This window comes from Myxine glutinosa, chromosome 3 (genome assembly GCF_964187855.1).
Source record: "Myxine glutinosa chromosome 3, kmMyxGlut1.1, whole genome shotgun sequence".
NCBI lineage: Eukaryota > Metazoa > Chordata > Myxini > Myxiniformes > Myxinidae > Myxine > Myxine glutinosa.
The window spans coordinates 36,395,672-36,420,988 of NC_136263.1; the positions used below are offsets into that span (position 1 = coordinate 36,395,672).

Below are 25,317 nucleotides of genomic sequence, written 5' to 3' on the forward strand. Positions count from 1 at the left end.
ATGTCCGACCATGGGGTGTGTGAGGAAAAAGTGCACGCCGAGGAGTGAGTGTGCCGTCAGGAGTGAGCCGGTCGGAGCGCGTGTGCGAGGGGGTACATGGAAGCGCGGTGTGGTGAGTGTTACGGAGGAAGTAACGAAAGAGTGTACACCTGTGGTGAGTGTTACAGAGGATGTAACGAGGAAGTGTACGCCTGTGGTGAGTGTTACAGAGGATGTAACGGGAGGGTGTGCGCGAGAAAGGTGTGTAACGGACGGGTGCATGAGGAAAGAGTGTGCCGTCGAAAGTAAGGGTGAGTGCGCTGTCAAGAATGGAGGTGAGAGTATTGAGAGTGACAAGGAGAGTGAGTTGGTTGTGACAGGTGAGCGAGGATGTACACCTGGGATGGAAGGATGCACACCTGGAATGGTAGAGCGTGTGTGGGAAGGCACATTTGAGTTGGTGGTGAGGCACGTGGTTGGGTGTGCGAATGAGGGCACACCTGTGATTGTCACAGAGGAGGTGACCGAGGAGGGGGCGCGAAGCGGTGTATTGGTGAGGTGTGCGAGCAACGAATGTGTGCCAAAGTGTTCGGTGGTCAGGTGTGTGACCAAGGCTGTGAGTGGAATGGGTGTACCGAGGTGTGTCAGGAAAGGTACGAGGAGAATGGGAACAGCTGCATGTATGAGCAAGAAAGGGGTAGCGTATGCTTGTAGGAATCCAGGTGAAGCGTCGACGATAACTGGGTTAAAGGTTAGAACGACTTATAGCCGACTCGGGCCCTCGGTGCGCGTCGGGCAGCTTCGCGTGCCGCGAGGACCAGCGGGGATCCGAACCACGGCGGTTTCGAAAGAACCGCCGTGCGCGATCCACGCTGGGCCTCGCTTTGAACGGCCGCGGCCGGGCTCCACTAGGCGGAGCGGGCGGCTGGATAGGAAGGGTCGCTATGGCGACCACGTTCTATTGAGACGTGCCGGCAGGTCGAGATCGGGACATTGGATGGCTCCACGCCGAGGTGGTGCGTGGGATCTCGGCCCGGGTAAGCCCCCATCCCTGCACCGAGTGCCGGACGCATCCAGCCGCCGGCACAAAAAAAAAAAAAAACCCGCGTTCATGGCTCGGCTGTACGAAGCCGAGCTTTAGAAGGGAATTGGCGCACCGAGAGGATGTAATAAGTAGACGGGTGATGAGGATAGTGTTTTGGCCCCGAAATTAGAAAAAAGCAAAAATTGATGATGGTAGAGTGATTGGCAGAATTTTTGATTGGTTGGATTTAGGTGTGCAAAATTGATAGTAGGACCTCCCCGATGTGGAGGGATGGCAAATCCACCATCCCTCACAGACATGGGGGCAAATGCGCACTAGGTTTATGGGGTTGATGGCAGTGAAAACTAGCCCGGGTGGGTTAGGTTATATTGTTAGGGATCTAGCGAAGATGACATTAGGTGACGTTAAGGTTAGTTAGTGACTGATACCTGTAGTGGGGACGCAGGTAGATTAGTGTGGATGATAATGACGAGGGAGCGCAATAGTTTACAGGGACGACTGGGAAGCGCAAGTTTCAGAGGGAAGTAGTTAGCTGAGATGATGCCGTGTGTTTGAGAATTGAACAGGTGTGATTGAACAGGTGTGATTGCACAGGTGTGCAACTGAACAGGTGTGTGGAGCAGTGTAGGAGTGAGTGATGGTGATGTGTGTTGTGTTGACCAACTGGTCCAGGAAGAGGAGGAGGGTGCAGGTGGCACCAGGTGTGAGTGCACAGGTGTGCAACGACAGGTGAATGGAGGACAGGTGTATGTGGCTGTGTGGAATAAATGGAGTATTGGAATGGATGGTCGTGGAGTGAGTATGGTGGAAATTGTGGAGTGGAGTGGATGGTGCGAAGGTGTGAATGGGGGAAGAGTGGACCCCCATCACGGATACCCGGGGCGGGTAGTGTAAGTGTTAGGTAGAGGGTATAGGTAAATTGTAGTTGGATATTGGCATCTGTGGTGCGGGTGACAGAATGGTATGTGGATGGGTGCGTTGGTGTTGTGGAAATGGCTGGGCGTGTAGCCTGTTAGTGTGTGTAGTTGGTTTGGGCACTCCACCACTGTAAGGATGTCGGCCAGGTGAGGCCGCAGGTGGGCTCTGGGAGCCGGTAGTAGTTGTGTGGATGGGGCCCGAGGATCCGGAGGACGGACCCGGGTAGCCCAGTGCCAGAGGGCACCAAGGGGTGACAGAGCCAGGAGAGGGGCTGTCCCCAGTTAGTTAGGTTAGGGTGAGGAGCTAGGTAAGCTCGGGTGGCAACTACAGTGGTGGAGGTGTGCAGGTGGGTAGACCTGTTGGGAGAGGTACACGTCGCAGCCCAGAAATTGTGCTAGAGCACCGGGAGATGAATCGGGGGAGTGAGACCCCAAATTGAGGAGCACCACAGTTTGGCCAATGGGAATTGGTTATTAGAACCCATAGTGTAAGTTAGCCAATGGATTGGCAGGGAAAGACCCCGGGTAGTGTAAAGTGTGTTAAAGTCATTTAGAGGATAGTTAGGATGAAGGATCTCCTCGCACCATCTGCATCCACTCACCTGAGGTGACAGGTACTCCACACCATGCCATGTTTTGATTATTTTTTATGATGCAAATGTTTGGATTGTGAGACGCATCATGACGTGGGTGTGACATTGTGCTTTGATGTTCCATCTCTGCCTCCTTATGAGGATTGATGATGAATTTGATGATGGCAAATTTTGAAGTAGAGGGATTGTGGTGACGAATTTGGTATAAGGGAAATATGGGGAAGACGTGACAGTAGTGACGAATTTGTAAATGGGTAGATTTTGTAAATATGGGGTAAGAGCAAGGGTAGTGTAGGTGACAGGGGGGTGACGTACGGTAGGGACGAGCTTTCTCACTTCGCCCTCCGTACGCATTTCACCTTGCATTGCCTTGTTTGACGTGTACCCTTGTGACCTTACCCCTCGCTCAATTGTCTTTCTTTTGTCTCCCACATGACCTGTGCGCCATTGGGTGCCGAGGGGAGCGTGCGTGAGGTGGCCATTGTGCGCCCGAGATTCCCAGAACCAGCACGCATTGCGTTGATGTACCACTTTATGGACCGCTGTTCGGCGGCCAAGTACCACTTGATGGACCCCAGGTTCTGGGGCAGAGCACCTCTGTTGGAGACCGGCCATAGTGGCCAGGGAATCTTGCTTGCGGACCTCGGTAAGGTGGCACCTATGCCAAACAGGTGGACCACCCTTAGTTGGCCCCTGAGGCCCTAAATAATAATAAAAAACGAACACAAGTTGTGCTTTTTATTATGTCCAAATAGGCCGCATGAAGCCAGAAGACGTCAGGAAGAACATCGGCCCAGCAGACAAGGAGAAGACCACCACCAGTTGTTTTGTTGTGTTTATTATGAACCATGGTGACTGCGCACCGAGTGGTGCTTTGTGGTGCTTGTGGTGCTTTTTGGTGCTTTTGGGTGCTTTGGTGGTATTGGTACTGGTGCATCGATGCAATGCGTGCTGTCTCCTCCCTCCCAACAGGAATTTCTTTCTCTTGTTCCCTAAAAAGAAAAGAAAAAAACACACAGGTCCTGGGTTGCGTTGTAAATAAGAAATCACGTCATTGTAAATAATGCTCCCCACCGTAAATGTATAGTTTCAGAATAATTCCGTAATTCGGTTAGCTGTGGGCTTGAGTCTGTTAGACAGGATGCAATGCAATAGGGGGACATACTTATTTGTGTTTTAAAATTGTCACACTCAGGGTCAGGTTAATTGTAGAGGGAATTACACCTACATGTCACACTCAGTTAAGTCTAGTAGGCCCGAGGACGTGCCTGAAGAAAGGAGGGTGCAGTGTAACGATTTTGAGAAGTGTAACGGGTTTTGAGAAGTGTAACGGGTTTTGAGGAGTGTAACAATTTTGGAGGAAGGGTAACGGATGTGAAGAGTATGGTAACATCCTGGTAATGTAAATAATGGTCGCAGCCGTCCTCCTAATTAATTTCATAGAACATACACGCAGGTCACGATATATCTTTTAAATAGTGTATTTCCATATTCCATGTAGGCTAAGTATGTGTTTTCCACTAGATTGACTTTGCATTGTATCAAACAAAATAAGCGTAGGCCCTTCCAATTTCCCCAAAACCTCCCTTCCATTTGCCTTCCGCATTTTGGTCGGTTTTTCTCTTCAACCACCATTGGCCATGAGGTAAGGTTGGAGAAGAAAGGCGTGTCTCCACCTCGTCAGAAGAGGGCAGGAGTGAACCGGCCCTAACAGCCAATCAACACCGCGGTGAGTGACCCGGTAGGCGTGCCCTCGGAGCCGGCGGCTTAATTCCGCCGGAGGTGATAAAAGCGAATGTAAGGAACTGCTTTACGGAGAGGCCTTGAGAGATACGCTGGGGGATGACCTGGAAGAGGAGCGCAATCCACCGCAAGCCCTACCTACCTACCTGCCTGCAATATCCCCTGTCGTTGGAGAGACGCGCTGAACGGAGGGAGACGGCTCCACCCCAGGAAGAGGAGCAGGTGTGCCGAGCCAGCGCGTGACGGCCGCGGATACGCGACGGAGGTTTTCCCGCCAAAACCGCGAGGGGTTGAAAGCTGCTGCCTCCGACCTTGCCTTCCTCTCAAGCAATCAACCTCGAGCCATTACCTGCCTGCAATATCCACCGTGTGAGTGTGAACGTCCTGTCCTACTCGTTTGTCTTGGGGATTAAGTAAATGAAATAGAATAAGTTAACAATGCACTGTGTGACTGCTCTTTTCCATCTATTGCTGTAAATAATATTGGTCGCTCTAAAATATTGCTTGTGTGTGTATAATAAATCTGTTCTTCCTCCAAACTCTGTCTTTCTTCTCTCTTCTTCTCTTTCGGTCGCTTTAGAGGTTTCCCAATTGAATATCTGTAGCGCGATTAGTCAACGTTCGGTTGGAATCGGGTTCTAATCGGGGAGTAACTGTTCGGACGCGGTTAAATACACCACCGCTCGGTAAAATAACATCCAAAAACCGTGTCCGTAACAATATATACGTATATATATATATATATATATATATATATATATGTATATATATATATATATATATATATATGTATATATATATATATATATATGTATATATATATATATATATATATATATGTATATATATATATGTATATATATATATATGTATATATGTATATGTATATATATATATATATATATATGTATATGTATATATATATATATATATATATATATATATATATATATATATATATATCAGTCACTATGCGACCTTCATATCATCAGTGGAGAACCACCAGCAGGGTGTCCCATACAGCTGCTGCTGCACCTTGCTGGGAGCGATACGCACCGCCTGCCACGCGGTGACGTTATCTCTGGTATCCACTCATCATATGGAGTCGACCTGGTTGCGGTTGGGAGTTACTAATAATGGTATCTGTAATCTGGTTCTCCAACCTAATGAGCGGACAACATGACGTCATCGCCATGCACGTCCGCCTTGCCTGCAAAGTTCCAGAGGAACCATCTAGCAGTGCGTCATTACGGATTATAAATACAGATACTGTCACAAGTGCATGCAAAACTCACAGTTACCGACCTGGTTTCGCCCTTGTTGGGGCTTCATCAGGGCATTTATTACAGATACCATTATTAGTAACTCCCAACCGCAACCAGGTCGACTCCATATGATGAGTGGATACCAGAGATAACGTCACCGCGTGGCAGGCGGTGCGTATCGCTCCCAGCAAGGTGCAGCAGCAGCTGTATGGGACACCTTGCTGGCGGTTCTCCACTGATGATATGAAGGTCGCATAGTGACTGATATAAAAATCGAAAGGGTCACAGAGTTACAAGTGTATGGAAAGCCTCACTGCGTTGCCCTGATGAAGCCCCAACAAGGGCGAAACCAGGTCGGTAACTGTGAGTTTTGCATGCACTTGTGACAGTATCTGTATTTATAATCCGTAATGACGCACTGCTAGATGGTTCCTCTGGAACTTTGCAGGCAAGGCGGACGTGCATGGCGATGACGTCATGTTGTCCGCTCATTAGGTTGGAGAACCAGATTACAGATACCATTATATATATATATATATACATATATATATATATATATGTGATATATATATGTGATATATTTGGTGAAGAAATATGTGTTGGTTCTTTGAGGTGTTCACGGTGTGCTATTTTACCATTTCCTCTGCCACTCCCACTCCTACTTTCCTCAGAGTCGAGCTGAGGCTCTGCAGCAAGAGCTTCTGGAAGTGACTCGGAACTGTGACTCTTTGACAGCGGACCTCGTGCGTCTGAACGAATACCAGGGTTTACTCGGAGCTTTAAGCACATTCTTGTTGCCCCTGGTAACTCAACCAATACACACCATCTCAATTTTGTCTTCTAAATATTTTTCAATTCTTCCTGCTTAAAATTAATTGTTCCCAAAGTTTGCAAATTCAACTGCTTATTACATGGTGTTCCAACCCTGCCGAGCATTCCTTGTTGGGTATTGCGGCCACTCATGTAAAGGCGTCATACCCACAATCACATACGCTTCTCTCATCATTGGGAGGTTACTTGATTTTTTCGCTTCTGAACTCTTCAATTTCTGCCTCTTTATGCCCACTCATCCAGACCCCTAGCTCTCCCAGCCCAGGGCCTTCTGAAGGGATTCGAATGAGGTTAGTTTTTTGAATACCTGTGTATTAACCGATCTCGCACAAGGATGTAATCAAAATGTCACAGAGAAGAATTTCATATGTTTTGCATCTATTTGTGTTTATGTCGTGTTATCTAGACTTCCCATCTCACTTTCCTCATTATGTCAGCTCTGTGTACGGCATAATAGCCACAGCTCGCATACCTTCATTTGAGCTTTTACTTTGGCGGTGCTGCTGCGGATTCACCTTCCTTCACCACGAGGAACTTCCTCAGACCCTCGTCGTTTCCCAGACCGTAAGTCGATGGTACTGTACTGTAAGGGAAATTTATGCGTCAAATTAATTACTTGCAAGTGAACTCTGATTGTGGGCTGCATGGGTGAAAAGCTTGTTTTTCTGGCCCTGTATCTATCTATCCATCGCCCTCTCTGTCTCTCTCTCTTACTATCCACCTCTCTTTCTCCAGGAGGAGCCAGTGAAGCGTTCTGTTTTTATGATTTCGTACTGGGGTGAACGAATCGGGGAAAAGGTTCAGAAAATTTGCCAAAGGTACTTCAGATTGCACAATTTTTCATTCCACTCCAGACTCTATCACCATTCTTTGTCATCGTTTGCTTCTAATTCTCTTGAGCTCACTTTTGATTCACTTTGCAATACGCACAGCACATTCGATCTTTGGAATACAAAGTCATTTGTTTGTTCAGTGAAGTTATTTCACATGACAAGAAAGCACGAATTATCTTGTCTATCTTTTGAAATCCCTGAGATTTTAACAATTAATACTTTTCAGAAGAGACTAGAAGAGTATTTGGTGAAGTGGATCTCTTGTACTTGTGTTTCTTCTCACTCTCTATTTGAAATCTGCAAATAAACCAGTTTGGGCCTGGCAGGATAGCATAGAGGAATGTACACTCGCCTAAGGAGCTGTCGCGCTTGGTGTTTCACGTGCAGGGCGAGGCTTTGTGCCGCATGACAGAAAAACATTATGCCGGCGGACACGTCTTCAAACGCTGGGGGCATTGGTGGCCTTTAAAGATCCCGTGGTGTCCTTCGTGAAAAGTAGCCAAGTTATTGACAGTACCCTGAACAAATTAGAATTTCCTGCCAGTCGAATGTCAAGTCTGGCCAGCCCGTCTCCCCCCACCCCACCAACCAACTCCACACAAGGTGGGAGTAATCGGGACCATTAAAGAAGAAGGAGGAGTAGAAGAATAAATATAAATGATGTAGTGTTCCTATGAACTGATAATATATTCACATGTTTTACTTTTGTTTTGAAATTTTAACCATTGATGCTTCTCTAAAGGTCTATTGGTCTTTAAGTTGTACTTCTGAGCACCTTGAATCGTCTTTCCACAGGAGTGGTGGTAATTCGACGTGATACAAGCACCAGTGGCCCAAAATGTTGTCCATCTTGGTTTTTTTGTCTCGTCCCTCGTTTGTTTGTACTACATTCATTCATTCGGTCATTCATTCCAGTTCCAGGAATTGGTTGTGAGGTGAAATGTCAAAAGACTGGTTTTGTTTTTTCCTAAAAGAAGTGAGAATGCATTTTTGATTGTAGCATATTCCACTCGATTATGATTCTCTCACTCATTTCATATCTCCCTCGCACAAGCTTTCACGGACGAATCCTTCAATGTCCCGAATCCCTGACTGAGAGAGAGAAATTGCTGTCACAACTGGAAAGCCAAATTACTGAGATCAAGACGGTGAGGCGGAGATCATAAAAGTGATTAAGGCACAGGTGAAAGCTGTTTGCGCCCATTGTGTCTACACCATATGCAAGGCCCAGAATATTTTAACTAATAAACAATGAACCACGGGAATGGCAGATGATCTGAAATGTGTGCTGTGTGATTCTCTTAGCCATCCTAAACTTCCTCCACTGGTCCAATCGGTGAAATGTTTTCAGAAAATTTTAAAATCTCCTTTGATGCCACAATGATATCAATAAGGCTTGGATGGTCATTGAAAAAAAAAAAACATCTTGTAATTAGTTCTTCTTCTTCTTCTTTTTTTAAAATATTTTTTACTGTGAGTGCATTTGGTTGTCATACCAAAAACTTTCAAAATGGTACGTGCTGCTTCCTTGCTTGACGGTGGGCATTTGTAAAGGCTAGAGCACGGGCAAACAACCATAAGTTGGCAACCATTGCACAGGCTTAATCGGCTTAATGGCCTCAGCCTGCATTGAAGTTCCTCATAAGGGAACTCGTGTTGTATATTCGTTTCTTTTGTTGCTGTTCTTTCTCAGGTTTTGACCCAAACAGAGCAGTATCGACATCAGCTACTGACTCAAGCTAGCTGTGTGGTGTGGGGCTGGCTCGTTCAGGTGAGACTAATTTGCACTACTCACTAATTTGTCCCTCTATCTTAACTTTTGTTTCCTTTTATGGCATCAATGACTCTCCACATCATGGAAATGACCAACTAACTTACTTGTGGTCAAGGTATTTTGTTATACTAGTACACCCGCTCACTATGGGAGTGACAGGAAGGGTAATTCCTCTTTGGGGTACATAGATTATAGTCAATCTATGGTCGGGTCTCAAGAATATTGGGTGTGTGTTCATTTACCATGTTTCTTGTGGAGAGATCACCAAGTGGTTTAATCATTCGAGCAAGCACTCCATTCAAAACCATTAAGGAACGGCTGGCTTGGCAAGCTTGGCAAGCTAGCTGCTTGGTAAATGAGCACAACCCGGGCTTTCTCCCTTTCAGTTTCGTGTTAAACAGCTGAAGCGAGTTTCAAAAGTTCGCTATGAAAAACAGCGGCAGAAAGGGTCATGTTATAAACCCAACCCTTGTGGAGTATATAGAGTACAGTAGATCTTCGCTTAGTTCTGTCGGTAAAACTGACCTCACGGATGTCGGGTTTCCTCCAAATTTCTTTATTTAGTGTTATAAACAACATTAGCGACTGTTAAAAACCTAATCATACGTGTTCGTGGTTTATAATATTTTTACTTCCGGTATAGGCCGTTGCTCCCACGAAAATGCCATGATAAGCTGTTTATAAACATTGGCTTGATGTTTGTTCAAAGAGGAAAAACCCCTTGGGGAGGTGGGATATTATTTGTATTAATATTACTAGGGCATGCCCGTACTATATATATATATCTAAAATTATATCCCCCCCCTCTATTTACATGAAATGGTTTGGTTCATTCGCAAAGCCAAAGCGAACGGCTTGCGAGTACGGTGACAATCCCCCCCCCTCTATTTACATGAAATGGTTTGGTCCAAAGCGAACGGCTTGCGAGTACGGTGACAATCCCCCCCCCCCCCCCCTCTATTTACATGAAATGGTTTGGTCCAAAGCGAACGGCTTGCGAGTACGGTGACAATCCCCCCCCTCTATTTACATGAAATGGTTTGGTCCAAAGCGAACGGCTTGCGGAGTTTGGTAAAGAAATCGCCATAGCGTGCACAAACGCGCAGGAAAGCGAATGAATCGCAAATTAGTTTTAATTAGTTGTAAAACATAGTTTAACGCCAACATAGTTTGCCAACGTGAAATAAATGAATACGCTCTCAAATGTGCCGTCCGAGGCAGAGTCTGTTCGCCACGTTCGGCACACGTGATAGCTCGCTGCTCTCTGATTGGTTGAATCGTTTTTTGGACATAGCTCGCTAACTACTTGTCCGATTAATATGAAACCTTGAAAAGGCACATCCTCGGGTCCCCAGCAATATACCTGGCAAGTTTCCCAAGCTAGCTTTGGGGAGGTGGGATATTATTTGTATTAATATTATGCTATTGTCGTTAGTTTTGTTATTTGAAGCGGCCTTGGAAAAATGCCACGATAAAGCTAACGTAACATCTATATAGACCTCAACATGCAACCCCATTGACGGCAATGACGGGGAAAACCCCATTGGGGGGGGGGGGGTGGGGGGAAATGAATGCACTACAACCTTCATTGTGTAACCCTTAGTCCTCCTGTCAAGTTTGGTTGAGATTGGATAAGTACCGATGGAATGTATCGTGGTCAAAAAATCATTAGACAGACAGACAGATGCCAAATTGTGTATTTTAGTATGATAATAAATTGATATATACACAAAGAATTAAGTTAAGCACCCCTACACAACGAATTAAGGTAAGCACCCCCTAATATATATTCTTTGTGTATATGTATACATTGGCATATATTCTAAGGTATGTGAGATCAAATAATGATTGGTATGACATTAGTTATTGACGTTATTGACGTTATTGACGTCACTTACACGTTATTGACATTACACGTTATTGACGTTATTGACGTTATTGACGCAAAGATCGCTAGAGGTCTTCTCAGAACAATGACTGTACGTTAGAAAACATAAACGTCATCCACACTGTCCGTGATGGACCTATAGCTCCATACTTAAATTGAGGTGAAAATATGCCTAAAATTCCCAAAAAATTTCACCTTAAATTATGCAGAATAAAATATTGAAAACGGCATGATTGTTATGTTTTTATGTGACCATAATATCACTTCTCCAGAAAATATAGCAATATCATGGGTATATTACACTGTTTTGACGACAACAAACTTGTAATGTGCGAGGTTGTAAAAAAACGGGGGGGGGGTGCTTAACTTAATTCTTTGTGTATATGCGGGAAAATTACATGCCCAGACCAGGAATCGAACTCAGGTCCTCTGGAAAACCATACCAGTGCTCTGCCATCTGAACTATCTGGGCGAACCTGACTGAGCATGACATTTTCCCACACATATGATTTCCACTCTCTTTCTGTCAATGTTTCCAGGGTAATCGCTGCCAACCATAGGAGCACCTATTAGACCGCAATGCAATGAGCAGAAAGAGCTCTATTTCTTGACTTTTGCAACCACCATCTGGCAACTACTTGAAATTTTGTAGAAAGATGAGGAAAAATACATTGAATAAACACACAAAGTCGTCAAGGATAAAACTTGCACATTATTTAGTAATAGTAATTTAAAATTTCAGAACTTCTGTTTGTCGCCCTCTTGAGTCCTGTTGGGGGATTGTATAATAAGGATTATTACTGACTGACTTCCAACGGAATCCTCTCCGCGAGTACGTGATATACGAATTTGGTATGAAATCTTGAAGACTCAATTTATTTTCTATGATCCAGGAACACATTTGAGTTTACATCCTACCCAAAGGATGCTTGGATAACTATGATTTACTGTATTTTCTTTTCTATAATCAATGGTGGATTTTTTTTATTTTTTATTTTTATTTTTTTTTGTATACAAGATCGAGGCTCGTGAAAGAGCGAACATTAATCACACAGAAAGACAAACCGACACATAAAACATATAACATCGGGAGCGGTAGACAAGATGGGGAGAGAGGGGGAAGGACACAAACACAACATTTGAGAGCAGGGACCGAGAGACATGGAGACATCGAGAGATCTGAGAGAGGGCGAGGGCTTTGGTGGGGGGCGCATGGGAAGGGGGCGGTGGGAGAGGTATAAAACATATGGACACTGCCAGGACTTCCAGGAAAGAAGTTGGAATTTCAAACAAGGTGGATCTGGGGTGAATTAGCGGGGGTAGAAAAGATCAAGGTTTTGGATGGGGGAAGATAAGAGATGGTGGTGAACAGCTGTTTTAAAGACCTGGAGGGAGGAGTGGGATTGAAGGGAGTGAGGGAGTTTGTTCCAGAGGCGGGAGAAAAGAGGAATGAAAGAGTGAAGGTGAGCAGAGAGCCGAGATTTCGGCAGTTTAACCATCAGAAGGTTGCTGGCAGATCTTGTGCGACCTGTAGGAATATTTGGGGGACAGAGCACAGAGAGAGCTGGGGGTGCAAGGCCGGAGAGGAGTCGGTAGAAGACAGAAAGACCACCTACCTGCCTGCGGTGAGTGAGTGAAAGGCCCTCAGAGATAGCTTCATCGCGGGAGATTCCAATAATTCTGAAAGCTTTGGTTTCAACAGCGTGAAGCTGAGCTAGGTGTGAGGCAGGAGCACCGGCCCAGAGGGGAGAACAGTATTCCATTGAGCTGCGGATGAAAGCCTTGTATGTGGTGAGGAGCTCAGGTGTGCCGAGGAAGGACTTCGCACGACGGAGGATGCCCAGTCGGCGACTGGCTTTGGAGGCCAGCTTGGAAATGTGGTTTTCCCAAGAAAGATCATGGCAGATAGTGAGACCCAAAAGCTTGAGCGACAGAACTTCTTGGAGAGGATTGTTGAGAAAGTAGATGGGAGGGTTGTCCAGTCGATCTTTTCGGAGAGACATAGTAAGAGTGTGAGATTTGTCAGGATTGAAAGACATGTTCCACTTGTTTGCCCAGTCTGTGATTTTGTCCAAGTCTTCAGAGAGTGAGGAGGCTGCAGACTGCCGATCTGAGGGAAGAGGAATGGAGCGGCAGAGAGTGGAGTCATCAGCAAAGAGATAGAGAGGATTTTCAAGAGAGTCAGAGAGATCATTGATGAAGACCAGAAAAAGCACGGGGCCCAGAACACTGCCTTGGGGAACTCCAGCCTGAACAGGAAGAGGAGATGAGAGAAACCCATTCAGGGCCACACGTTGACGACGACTAGAGAGGAAGTCCGCCAGCCATGCGTGGAGATTTCCATGGATACCAAAGGAGGAGAGTTTGGTGAGCAGAGCGGGGTGCCAGACCGTGTCGAAGGCATGTGATATGTCGAGGGAGACAGCTCTAATTTCCTGTTTGGCATTGAGGACCTCCATCCATTGTTGAGACAGCAGAAGCAGCATGTCCAGAGTAGAGTGACCTGGTCTGAAACCAAATTGATGATCAGAGATCAAGCCATTGGAGAAGAGGAAAGATTTCATATCCGAAGCAATGATGGATTCCATGACTTTGCTGATAATTGGGAGAAGGCTGATTGGTCTGTAGTTGCTAGGATCTGTTTTTGCACCTTTTTTGTGCATAGCGGTGATGTTGGCTGATTTCCAAGCAGATGGAAATCTTTGAATGAATAATGGCAAATAGAGCTCCCATCCATGGCATATATGTGCTATTACTCATCAAAGAAATGTTACATGTGGGTGTTTTTTTATGCAAATTAATTTACCATGTTTGGTTTTACATCCTATCTGAAGGATGCATTGACAACTATGATTTAGTGGCTTTTTTTGGTCTAGAACCACCAGCGGATTTAAAAAAAAAGAATAATGGCACTAACAAAATACAACACCAATCCATAGCATATTTTGTATATTACAGCTTGCTAACTATCCAAGAGATGCTCCATGTATTATTTCATTTAATATTCAATTACTTTCTTTATTTTTTGTCAAAACCAGTTTGAATATTCTGTGACATGGTCATTTTTTTCTCCCTCCCCCCCCCCCCCCCCTCTCTCTTGTCTATTATCTGCTACATTTTATATGTTCTGCTTGAAATGAATTTTCTCTCTTCTCTGACATCGGGTTCATCAACAATTCCATTCATCTATTCCACTTCATCAAATCCACTCTTCACATCTTGTAAAATCACTGAATTTCTAATTTCCTTTCCTCTCGCAACATACTCCATTACAACAATGAACAAACTTTCCATTTCCCTTTGTCTCATTCAATTTGTTGTGAAATAACAGCTAATTAATTTAAATGCACATTCTTTTTCATTAATAAATGTTTTATTTGTGAACATGACACATGCAAACCAAGCCTCTTCATTTATTTCTGTTGTTGTTTTACTATCTTATTTGAAATTGATGAACTGTCAAAGACGAGACAAAAAGCTTTAAAAGCTTTTTAAGTGCCAATATGTATCAAAACAAAACTGAAACGTTTCGGAGGCAATGTCCATCATACCATAAACCACATCCAATACTAGAATGTATCTCCAGATAAAACAATGTTATTCTTTGTGTCAAAGAAGAATAGAAATTAAGACAACAAAATTTCATAACCAAACACAGTTCAATCATTAAATTACATGTATATGGTAATTGTGCACCATATGACATGTACACATTAATATGTTTAGTTGACAAGATAAACATTGAATATTTCATAATTTCATGGATTATGGATGCTGTTACACATACCTAACCATCTTTGTCCTGTTTCAGAATTACTTATCAATAACAAATATAAATATGCCCTTGGCCAATCACTAGCAAGCATTTTGGTGAGTTGTAACAATTGTCGGAACAAATTAAAACAACTTCTTATGAAATGAGACACTTGATTAAACTTTATGTAGTAGTTGTTGAAAATTAGATTGAGATTTATAGTGAAATCACTACAGGGATGTACATTATATAGTGGAGATATGATACTCATCCCCACATAACATCTTCCACAAATATGACCAAATGAAGATCATATATTCACAAAGTGTTTGTCATTCTACTGTTCATAAATTAATGCTTTCTGATATATCTTGCGCTCTGACAAGTACACTGGCCTTTACATTATCTAGCAAAATGTACGCATCTAGCAATTGATAAAGAGCATCAAAGGATCACCATGCATGTCTGTAGGTAATCTTTCCTCTTGTAATACCCTGATGTATCACAGGCCAGTAAAATATTCAAGTAATTGCACATTATGTATTGTATTCTTTATGACAGGAACATGTTTTTTTTACCCCTGCATGTCTGACATGACCTTTACAAGCAAAATTACATTTGTGTTCATCTATTCAACTCACATTTCATTTAGTATGTCTACAATAAAGCATGATTGTACTACATGCAAAGGATGATGGCAAACTTCTAATCTATAATCATTCCAATAATAGTAATGATAAAAGGAATACATGCCCCAAATTATGGCAAAATACATGTCACACAATTATGGCAAATTGGTAAAACTATGTATGTACACAGAGGGTATTCTGGTGACATAGCTTCTGGCACTGTACATTCAGTGGTTAAACTGCAGCTTCATACATTTCAACTAAATAATGCTTAGAGCAGTGAGTAATATCTGTACCCTATTAGCAATAGTCTTTCTGTCTAGAGGTACACAACAGTACTACATACGTCTACATACTACATACTACATACATACTACATACAACGTACACAAAAGCGTCTTTGGGCTTCCTGAAAAGCGCTATATAAAATAAATGCATTATTATTATTATTATTATTACATACAGCATACCTCAAGGAATCTATCTAATACATTATCATTAATTGGCAACCTGTTTGTTTTTTACAGCATACATACATGTACACATCATTGCCAATAAGCAATCGGATAGGAACTTTGAATGTGGTGGTAACTTGTATATTTGGGCATTCTGTAAAGAAAAAAAAAATCATTACTTTGACTGTAAACGGCTTCAAACTATTCCAAGAAACAGAATGAAAGTGCTTCAATAATCTATCTCAACACAGTGGCAAATTCAGAGAACCCACAGTATGGACAGAAAAACTAGACAGTTTCACAATAATGAGATTTAACGCACATACAGTAGGTGTGCATAATTAGATATGTTATCATTTGCATGATAGAGGAAACAGTCAAAATATTTACAATAAACTTCAATGTCATCATCATGGAAAGGATCTGTTCATTAGACACATGAATGAACAGTGTACTGTACATGCATGGGTATATATACATGTTGATTCAGGGCAAATGACCAACTGGATATTCTTGCTTTGCAGACTAAATTATGGATTACAAATGTGTGTCCCAGCAAACTAGACTCAGCAGACTGGTTCTAATGATTACTTATAAGTTGTCACGTACTATGTTTGACCTTATGGATTGTTTCTCTTTTCTGGCAGATGCAGAAGCTTTGAAGTACTATTTACTGCCCTAAAACAAATGATCAATCTCTATTAACATCGTTACCAGAAAAAGAAATGTGTTCTGTCTCACAAGCATTTCAGTGATTGGTACAGTATGTAAATGCAAGCAGTGTTATTATTAACAATGTTCTTCCAAGGAGCTTAAGAGTGAGCGATGAAATCAATTGCCTATTCATCTTCTGCATTATCAGAGTCTTCTTCAATGTCATCCATGTCATTTTCAGTAGGGACTGAATTATTGCAGTCTATACACTTGCATAGATCTGTACAAGGTATATTGTGGTGTCTACAAGAGCAGCGGCCCTTTCCTCCTCCTTTGGGGTCCTCACAGTTTGTCTTCTTGCAACTACAGTGTGTGAGCTCCAACAGAGTGCTTGGTGCAGGAGGAAGATCACCCCACACAATCTCCAGTTCGGTGTCGTTGGTCACTTTCCATCCATGATTATGTGGGCTCGGGATGGTGGGAAATTGTTCCAAACATTTAGTGTGCACAGCAGCTTGGTAGTTAGCTCTCAAAATATGTTTTTGCAAGGAGTCCCTGGTAGGGGGCATGTTCATCTCAGCTTTGACACCCATCAAAAAGTTATTGTATCGAGCTGTGTTCACGTCAGTGCAATCTTGATCATACAACTTGCACACAAACCTCTCCATCATGTCACTCAGACTGGCATCTAAGGTAAATGCATTTCCCAGCTTTTTGAAGGCTTCTTGGAAGTCTGTAGATTCACGCAATAGTTTCATTGCCTTCTTCTTTGACCGCCCATAAAAGGAGCTCACAGAGTCACATCCAGTGAAGCAGTGAAGGCCAATGAGAGCATCTGTTATATTTTGCCCAAGATAATCTTGTATGACACTCAGATTCAATGTGCGTTTCCCATTTCCTCTGCCAGTATGAAAGAGAAGCTGTGCACTAATCTTGTGAGCTTTAGCCACACCAATAACAAATACATCAGTATCTGGGCTCTTGATGATGACAGAGGGGCATCTGTTTGAAGAAGATGGGAGAGAAGCAGCAGCATACTGGCAGTGTAGGAAGAGTCTTGTGTCAGCTTCCTCGTGGTTGCATTCAAGTTCTCTCACAGCAGTTACTTCCAATGCACCAGCAACATTACTGACAGAATGACACTCTCCATCATGTGCCATCACAACGGTTACATTTTGAAGGACATGTCCAGAGCTTTCACTCCACAGCTTGAAAAGAAAATGTACCAGGGCTCCCTTATTTTCATTGCATGACAGAAATTTCTTCCATTGCTGTGGGACTTTTTGATCTGCTGCATAGATCTTTGTGATGTGACTTCCAGTAGCTGCACGTCTTCCTCTCTCTGTCCCTTTGATGCTGAGCTGTCGGTAAGTATCCACTACAAAGTGAATAGCATCACTGTGGGCACTCCTTGCCAGGTCAATAAGCTACTTGAGTATGTGACTGGCAAGTTGGCCAAATGTGGCTGGAAGAGCTCTTTGTGGTAACTCGTGCAGCATTGCCATACCATCTATAAATCTTGCTGCCTTCTTTCTACTCAGCCACTGCTGGCCACTCTTTGTACTCAAAGCCGAGTCAGATCATACAGAAAGTATCCTGGCCTGACTCGAACCGAAGTTGAGCCTGGCTTGACTTGACAAGAGGAGGGTCGAGACTAGCTCCGACGGTCGGCGACCGACTATAGACCCCTAATTTATTTGTTTTAAAATACAAATTAGACCTAATAAACCATGACATTATACAACGAAATTGACTCTACCAAAATACACAATCTAAAACACTGTTTACGAAGGCCTACCGTGTGGAATGTCCACTTTCAACTTCACTTGATCCTGACCCATGGCGTGATTTAATGCGAGCACCATCCCGGTCGAATTCCAGACTTTCTGCATTCACAGCAATCGCACTTTCCGGGCTCCCATCCAACTCTTTCCACAGCTCGGCACATTCTTTGAATTTTTTAAAACTTTTCTCACTGAAAGAAAGAACCTTGCCATGCGTGTCTACTGTGTGCATGTAGCAAAATGCAGAAGATTTTCCTTCGGAATCTGCCTCAGACGACATGGAAGACACATACGGCATTGTAGAATAATAATTTTAACTACTGTTCTACTTCAGAAACTTCAGAAACTCGTTTTAGCAAAATCAATGGTTTATTCACTTTTGAGAATTTGTTGTATACTAAGCCGAGATCTTTAATGAGTTTTTGTTCCAGAGTTTGTTGAAGCTCGTTTGGTCGGTCTTTTGAAGCTCGTTCAGTAGGTCTTTCTGAAGCTCGTTCAGTTGTTGACAATCTCCAGTTGGTTGATCAGTTTCAACTGGTCTTCAGTTTTCACTCCTCTTCAGTTCACTGTCCCAGTCCACTCTCTTCTCTCCTCGCAACTGCTGGTTTTAAAGCCCCAAACTCCTTTGATGTTGCAGAGCATGCAGGGTGTTCCTTATCCAAAAACCTTATATGGCTTTCTTGGCCAGCAAATACTTATTTCTGTTCAAGAGGTCAAATACTCTGACCTGCTGAAGAAGAATTTGCAGCGTGTGCGCAGTGCCCTGAACAGAGGCTATTAATGATCGACAGGTGGCGGTCCAAGAGCGTTACACATTCTTGTCTGAAATTAACTCTCCTGACCACATGTTAATGCTAGTTCTATGCTCTTTTGCTCATTCGTAAAGTAAAACATAATTCCACTTTAAACAAGATTACATTGATATATATTCTAACAATATTGTCAATATGAATATTTAATCCCTGACAATCCCCAGTTTTTCTTTTATGTTTATATTAACCATTAATCTAAACATTACCACATTAAATATTCATACCACTAATCTGGTAATTCAATTTCCTAAGGCATACACCGTCATTCTGGAAGAATTTTGATCACAATGCATTTCCTTGTTCATTGACTCTTTCTATGTTGATAATTCAATTCAACTCATTTGCATAAAGATCACAAAACATTTCACCTTTACCAAAAACGCAATAATTTCAGTTCATCAAAATAATAAAGCATCTGCAACATTTGGCAAAATATTTGCCTTTAATCAAATATTGACTTTCTTTGTTTGAAAAAAGGGGCGGATCACTTGTGTTTGGAATTTCAGCATAAAACATTTTCTCCTGTTGTCTTCATCACACCTTCACTATTTGCATAGGATTTTCTGCTGTTGTGATAGCTGGGCAGAGTCAAAGACTGACCCTGCTCTCCATGCAGCATCCTTGCCACTCTTGCTGTGAGCCATAGTAGATTTGAACAAGGCCTCCATCCAGTTGTAGTCGACTTGCCTCCTCACTAATTGTGAGCATGGAGCAAGTATTGATGTGATGTTGATTTGTCAACAAGATGTGGAGCAGGGATGCCGGATGCATCCGCAATGATGATGTTGGGACCATGGTACTCAGTTGTCCATGGTCCATACCAGGAGCACACAGCAGAATCGTGCACAGCTGTTGTGAAGGAAAAGGCAGTCGTTCGCTTGCAGCTCCATGCTGGCTCCCCGGAAGTTGGTGAAGTAATGACACACGTCACCGTATCCCGTAAACGTTGCAGGTAAAATCTCGTCGTCCTGCAATTGCTGATGTGATGACTGTTCGAGGTATTTGAACACAAGTAAGTGATCGTCCTTTTTCCATATGTTGCAGTGTGACCCAGACAAATGGTCACATAATTTTCCCTTGGTGAAGGTAAACATCCATCCTCCAAAGGAGCATTTCTTCATCATTCTTTGAGAAAGAGGGTGTATGCCAAGATTAACTTCATTTTCACAAATTTTCCTTTTTCAAACTTCTTCCCAGATGTCGTTATCACTCCATTTGGGATGTGGTCTTGTCTTTCCTTTACTTAGCCACATTTATATCTGCTCTCCACACAGATTGAATCAGATGGGGTACATTGTAACATGAAATCACTATATTTTAGAACAACTTCACACGAATAATATTCAACTCAGACATGTGTTTTACACTACTAAAACTAAGAATAGCATCCACAATTGCTTTCAGGTTCATATAATTCAAAAAATTAAACTCATGCAGGTGTTGTAACTCAACTCAAAGAAAATAAATGCATTAATAATGATTATATGATTTAAATCACAAACAGGAATATCTAATTCCCAACAATTCTTGCAAACAAGCAAACTATGCCTAATGTGTTATTAGCATAGTCCTCCCCGCTTTTTTTTTTTTTCTTTAACAGTGTTACTTGTGGTGATATGAGTTCATCGATCGTGTAAAACGGACATAGTGCACAACAAGTTGTTATGCCCTCATTTATGTCAATGACATTCAACATTATATACCAAACTAACAAACTTCTTAAAATGTGACTAAAGAAAAATCCCTTAATATGTAACATAAATCTGATTATTTGCCTTATCCAGATGCCCCTATCTCCCGGGGTCCATAATTATTTCTATTGTTACCAACTTCCTATGATCTGTGAATTCGTTCCAAAATACCACAACATAGGTTTTAACAAAGCTCTACCAAACTATTTCCAATGTGAACTCAAAATACTAGTAAAACAATCAATTTCAAAGAATTAACTTCAAAGGGTCAGCAAATTCATTCTATAACCAGATCTAATTTTCCCATCCAATAGTTTGCCTTGACACATGTCATATTATAACATTTTGATAAACCTTCAGAAATGTTGCCCATCGCAACAACTTCCCTTTTACAAATAGCCATGTGTAAATTACGTATTGAACGACAATTTTCTCTCAATGTGTTTGGCCTAAATGGCCGCAAAAGTGGCTGCCAACATGCAGTACCATTTTTATCTACCAAGTAAGTGCTCATCGACATAAGATCTCCACCAAATGTTGTTTGTAAAAACAAATCTGGGATTTCTAATTACATGGATGCACACTCTCAGGACATTGCAGGCTGCTGTTATCAATCCATTACGATAAAATAATTTCTTTACCCACAATCAAATAAGTAACACAAATTGAGGATATTATCCCTATCACATTCATTTATAAATTCATTTGGTTCGAATTCTCACTTCTCCCACTGCTATAAGGAAGAACAGTAGCTCTTATAAGTCTTTGTAATATCTCATTAAATTTACCCAGCATTGAAGAATTTATTTACTATCCATTTCCCTTCTGTTTACCAGTAACTTTGTTTAAACTGCATAACTTAATTTGATAAATCCCATGTACAGCTACCACTTATTGAAACCCCTACTTTTGTAGAAAATATCCAAATACGTGGTTGTATACTCCCTTAAAAGTTGTTCCTCCATTTCTATGCAACTTAGTGAATACTACTGTCACCAGTATGCCAATATAGGTGTGGCAGAGTAACAAAATATGTTGCAGGTACACGTAACATCGTGTTCTGAGTGTAAAAAACATAACAGCGCGTTCACGTCTGCCCCTTGGTTTTAAGATTCACAATGCATTTCGTTTTAAAACTCACAAGTTCAATTCAACAAAACTTTCTTTACTATCTGCCCATATCGTCTATGCCTAAGACACATCCATACATACAGCACAATTTATATGCTGATAAAAGTCAAGTTTATATTTGTCAAAAATCTGTGAGCAGAGTACTCTGGAAAGTCAATGTAAGACCTCTTCCAAATTTGACTAATTTTGTACTCCCTCATTTTTATGAAGCTCATATCCATAAATAGCTGTTATTTTCATATGAATTCTATCAAAAATGGAATCCCAAGATTACTCACAATTTTACTATTAATTAATGGCTGCTCATAACCCAGCACATCAAATCCGCATATTCCATCGCCCTTGACAAAAGAGATAATGTTCATAATCAAATTATATTCCTATTTTATTTTACGAATTTTCTGGATATTCTTGTAAGATTGACACACAAAACAAAACATTGAAACACAAACAAACCCAAACATTATGTATATTTGTTTGCATTTGAACCATCATTAACAGATCAAGATGGGTGTCAATTTTCATTTCAATTTCGTAAAATTTATCCTTTAATGTTAGAAACGCTAATACACAAATAGACAAAAAGTTTATTTTTAGAAAACCCCTAATGTCACCTTGAAATTACCCTTTTTGGTCCTACAATAATTTATCCAAATTGTACAAATTTACAAATTTTACAAATTTTACAACACCTCTTCCTTACAGAACTGCAACTTATCTCTCGAGGCCTTGTGGCCTTTGTCTGCCAACGCTGTCAGTAGCACAACAGTGTCCTGCTCACATGCTTCCTTTGAAGTCGAGCATATGAGAAGGTCATCAACATATTGTACCATCACTGAACCCCCAGGAAATTCAACATCGCTGAGGTCTTCATGTAGAGCACGTGAAAACAAAGTTGGGCTCTCCGTGTACCCTTGTGGTAACACAGTCCAGGTAAACTGTAAATTTTCGTACGTGAATGCGAAAAGATAACGCGAATCCTCATGAATGGGTACACTAAAGAACGCTGAACATAAGTCCACCACAGAATAAAACTTCGTGTTGCATGGAATACTTGACAGTACAGTGATCGGGTTAGGGACCACTGGATAGGCTGGGATGACACAATCATTAATTGCTCGAAGATCTTGAACAAATCTCCAAGTAGTCTTGCCTGGCTTCTTCGCAGGTAAAATAGGAGTGTTGCACATGCTCACAGTGCGAACTATAACTCCCTGTTCCACCAATGATCGAATCACTGGTGCAATACCAGCTTTTGCCTCTGGTCTCAATGGATATTGACGCTTTCTAGGCAATGGCTTAGAATCATCTACTGTGATCCTTACAGGTGCAATACTCTTGATTCGTCCCACATCATTTGGATGCGTTGTCCACAAGCATATTGGTATTTGATCGAGTGGGTCCTGGTCACCGTCAGCGTCAGAGCTGAGTAGGTATACCCCAATATCGTCAGTATCATTCGATTCAACAATCATGTTGAAGGTTGTAGAAAGCACCTGCTGTCCGAGCTGCCAACAAAATCCATCTCCATCTAAGTCATAGAGTGGGGCGCTTTGAATTTCTCCCATGTATCCCCTGTTGTTACACTCTTTCTGAGTTGCAATCATTATTCCAACATCTTTTGCTTCGTACCCTTGTGCCACCGCTAAGGTGACGTGTGGGGTTGTTGTTTCGGGTTGATTCCACAGGAGTTGTTGGTCTGGCGTCAAAGACACTGACATCCCAACTCCCTGTCGTCCCACCCACAATGACGTCAGATGTATATCATACTTGGTGTGCAGGTATTTAAAAACCCGCTCTGCATAGGACCCCTCTTCTCCTGTAGCATCATAACATGTTGTACAGTGAAGATCAGTTTGCCATGTCAGAAAGTCCATCAAAAAATTATCTAACCATTCCTGTACTTCGGGCATTTCATCCTTCAGTGTCATAAAACTAACACACAAAAGTTCCGCCATGATTGTATCATCGATATCCCATCGATGTGTTGTTGGTCTTGTCAGGCCATCTAGTACCTTAGAAATAAAGTCGTGGGAGTGTTCTGGCATTTCTAGATACACTCCGTTTTCATTACAGATGACGGTGCAATTCAATTTACACAATAAATCTCTTCCCATCAAATTTACTGGAACGCCAGATGCCACAAGAAAGGCATGTTGTGCAGTCAATGGACCAAATTGGACACGCAATTCTTCCGTGACTGGCGTATGTATGGGAACTCCTGACACTCCAACCACCTTCGTATAGTATTTTGACAATGGTATATCGGGAAAATCTGCTTGTCGTAACGTGGAACGCGTAGCTCCCGTATCGACGAGAAAGGGTGCCTTGCGTCCACCTACTGTCAAATTAACACTTGGTTCCTGTGCAGCCGACCCTGAGATTAAAGGAAGCGCTGCCACTTGGTCATTTTGGTCTAGTCAACAGGGTGTGGCAGACCATTTAGTCTGCTGAGGTCCTCCCTGAATTGGGGCATTCCTCAATAGAACCCTATTTGTTGATGGAGGCGGTGGTAACTGGTAGTATCCCTGTTCTTGGTTGTTCTTCCGAAATTGTCTTTGATATGGGCATCGCCTTATCCAATGTCCCATTTCTCCACAATTGAAACATCGGCGTCTATCATTGGCTGGTCTGTCCACCTGTGCACTTGTATTTCTGGGCTGCATCTCTTGGTTTCTGGGTTGCCACTCCACTCTCTGGTTATTTCCTACTGCATTGTAGCTGCACGTCTTCCTCTCTCTGTCCCTTTGATGCTGAGCTGTCGGTAAGTATCCACTACAAAGTGAATAGCATCACTGTGGGCACTCCTTGCCAGGTCAATAAGCTACTTGAGTATGTGACTGGCAAGTTGGCCAAATGTGGCTGGAAGAGCTCTTTGTGGTAACTCGTGCAGCATTGCCATACCATCTATAAATCTTGCTGCCTTCTTTCTACTCAGCCACTGCTGGCCACTCTTTGTACTCAAAGCCGAGTCAGATCATACAGAAAGTATCCTGGCCTGACTCGAACCGAAGTTGAGCCTGGCTTGACTTGACAAGAGGAGGGTCGAGACTAGCTCCGACGGTCGGCGACCGACTATAGACCCCTAATTTATTTGTTTTAAAATACAAATTAGACCTAATAAACCATGACATTATACAACGAAATTGACTCTACCAAAATACACAATCTAAAACACTGTTTACGAAGGCCTACCGTGTGGAATGTCCACTTTCAACTTCACTTGATCCTGACCCATGGCGTGATTTAATGCGAGCACCATCCCGGTCGAATTCCAGACTTTCTGCATTCACAGCAATCGCACTTTCCGGGCTCCCATCCAACTCTTTCCACAGCTCGGCACATTCTTTGAATTTTTTAAAACTTTTCTCACTGAAAGAAAGAACCTTGCCATGCGTGTCTACTGTGTGCATGTAGCAAAATGCAGAAGATTTTCCTTCGGAATCTGCCTCAGACGACATGGAAGACACATACGGCATGTAGGTCGCCATGTTGTTTAGTATCGTGCAAATGTAACAAGAGGCATAATTGGTTAAGAG

General features: G+C 42.5%; 2 protein-coding genes across 4 annotated transcripts in view; one reads left to right on the forward strand and one right to left on the reverse strand.

Annotated features, from left to right (window-relative positions):
* Positions 1 to 18,427, reverse strand: part of LOC137423683 (protein DGCR6) — an 89,199-nt gene extending 70,772 nt beyond the window's left edge. The window contains exon 1 of the mRNA XM_078773881.1: positions 18,159 to 18,427. Within this exon, the coding sequence (XP_078630007.1) occupies positions 18,159 to 18,424 (266 nt within the window). The 5' untranslated portion in view covers positions 18,425 to 18,427. The remainder of the gene's footprint in view (positions 1 to 18,158) is intronic.
* Positions 1 to 25,317, forward strand: part of LOC137423682 (V-type proton ATPase 116 kDa subunit a 1) — a 92,209-nt gene that overhangs the window by 37,583 nt on the left and 29,309 nt on the right. For all 3 annotated transcript variants that reach the window (XM_068111090.2, XM_068111089.2, XM_078773879.1), the window contains exons 5-10: positions 6,214 to 6,345; positions 6,617 to 6,663; positions 6,811 to 6,937; positions 7,109 to 7,191; positions 8,261 to 8,354; positions 8,900 to 8,977. In XM_068111090.2, the coding sequence (XP_067967191.2) occupies positions 6,214 to 6,345; positions 6,617 to 6,663; positions 6,811 to 6,937; positions 7,109 to 7,191; positions 8,261 to 8,354; positions 8,900 to 8,977 (561 nt within the window). The remainder of the gene's footprint in view (positions 1 to 6,213; positions 6,346 to 6,616; positions 6,664 to 6,810; positions 6,938 to 7,108; positions 7,192 to 8,260; positions 8,355 to 8,899; positions 8,978 to 25,317) is intronic.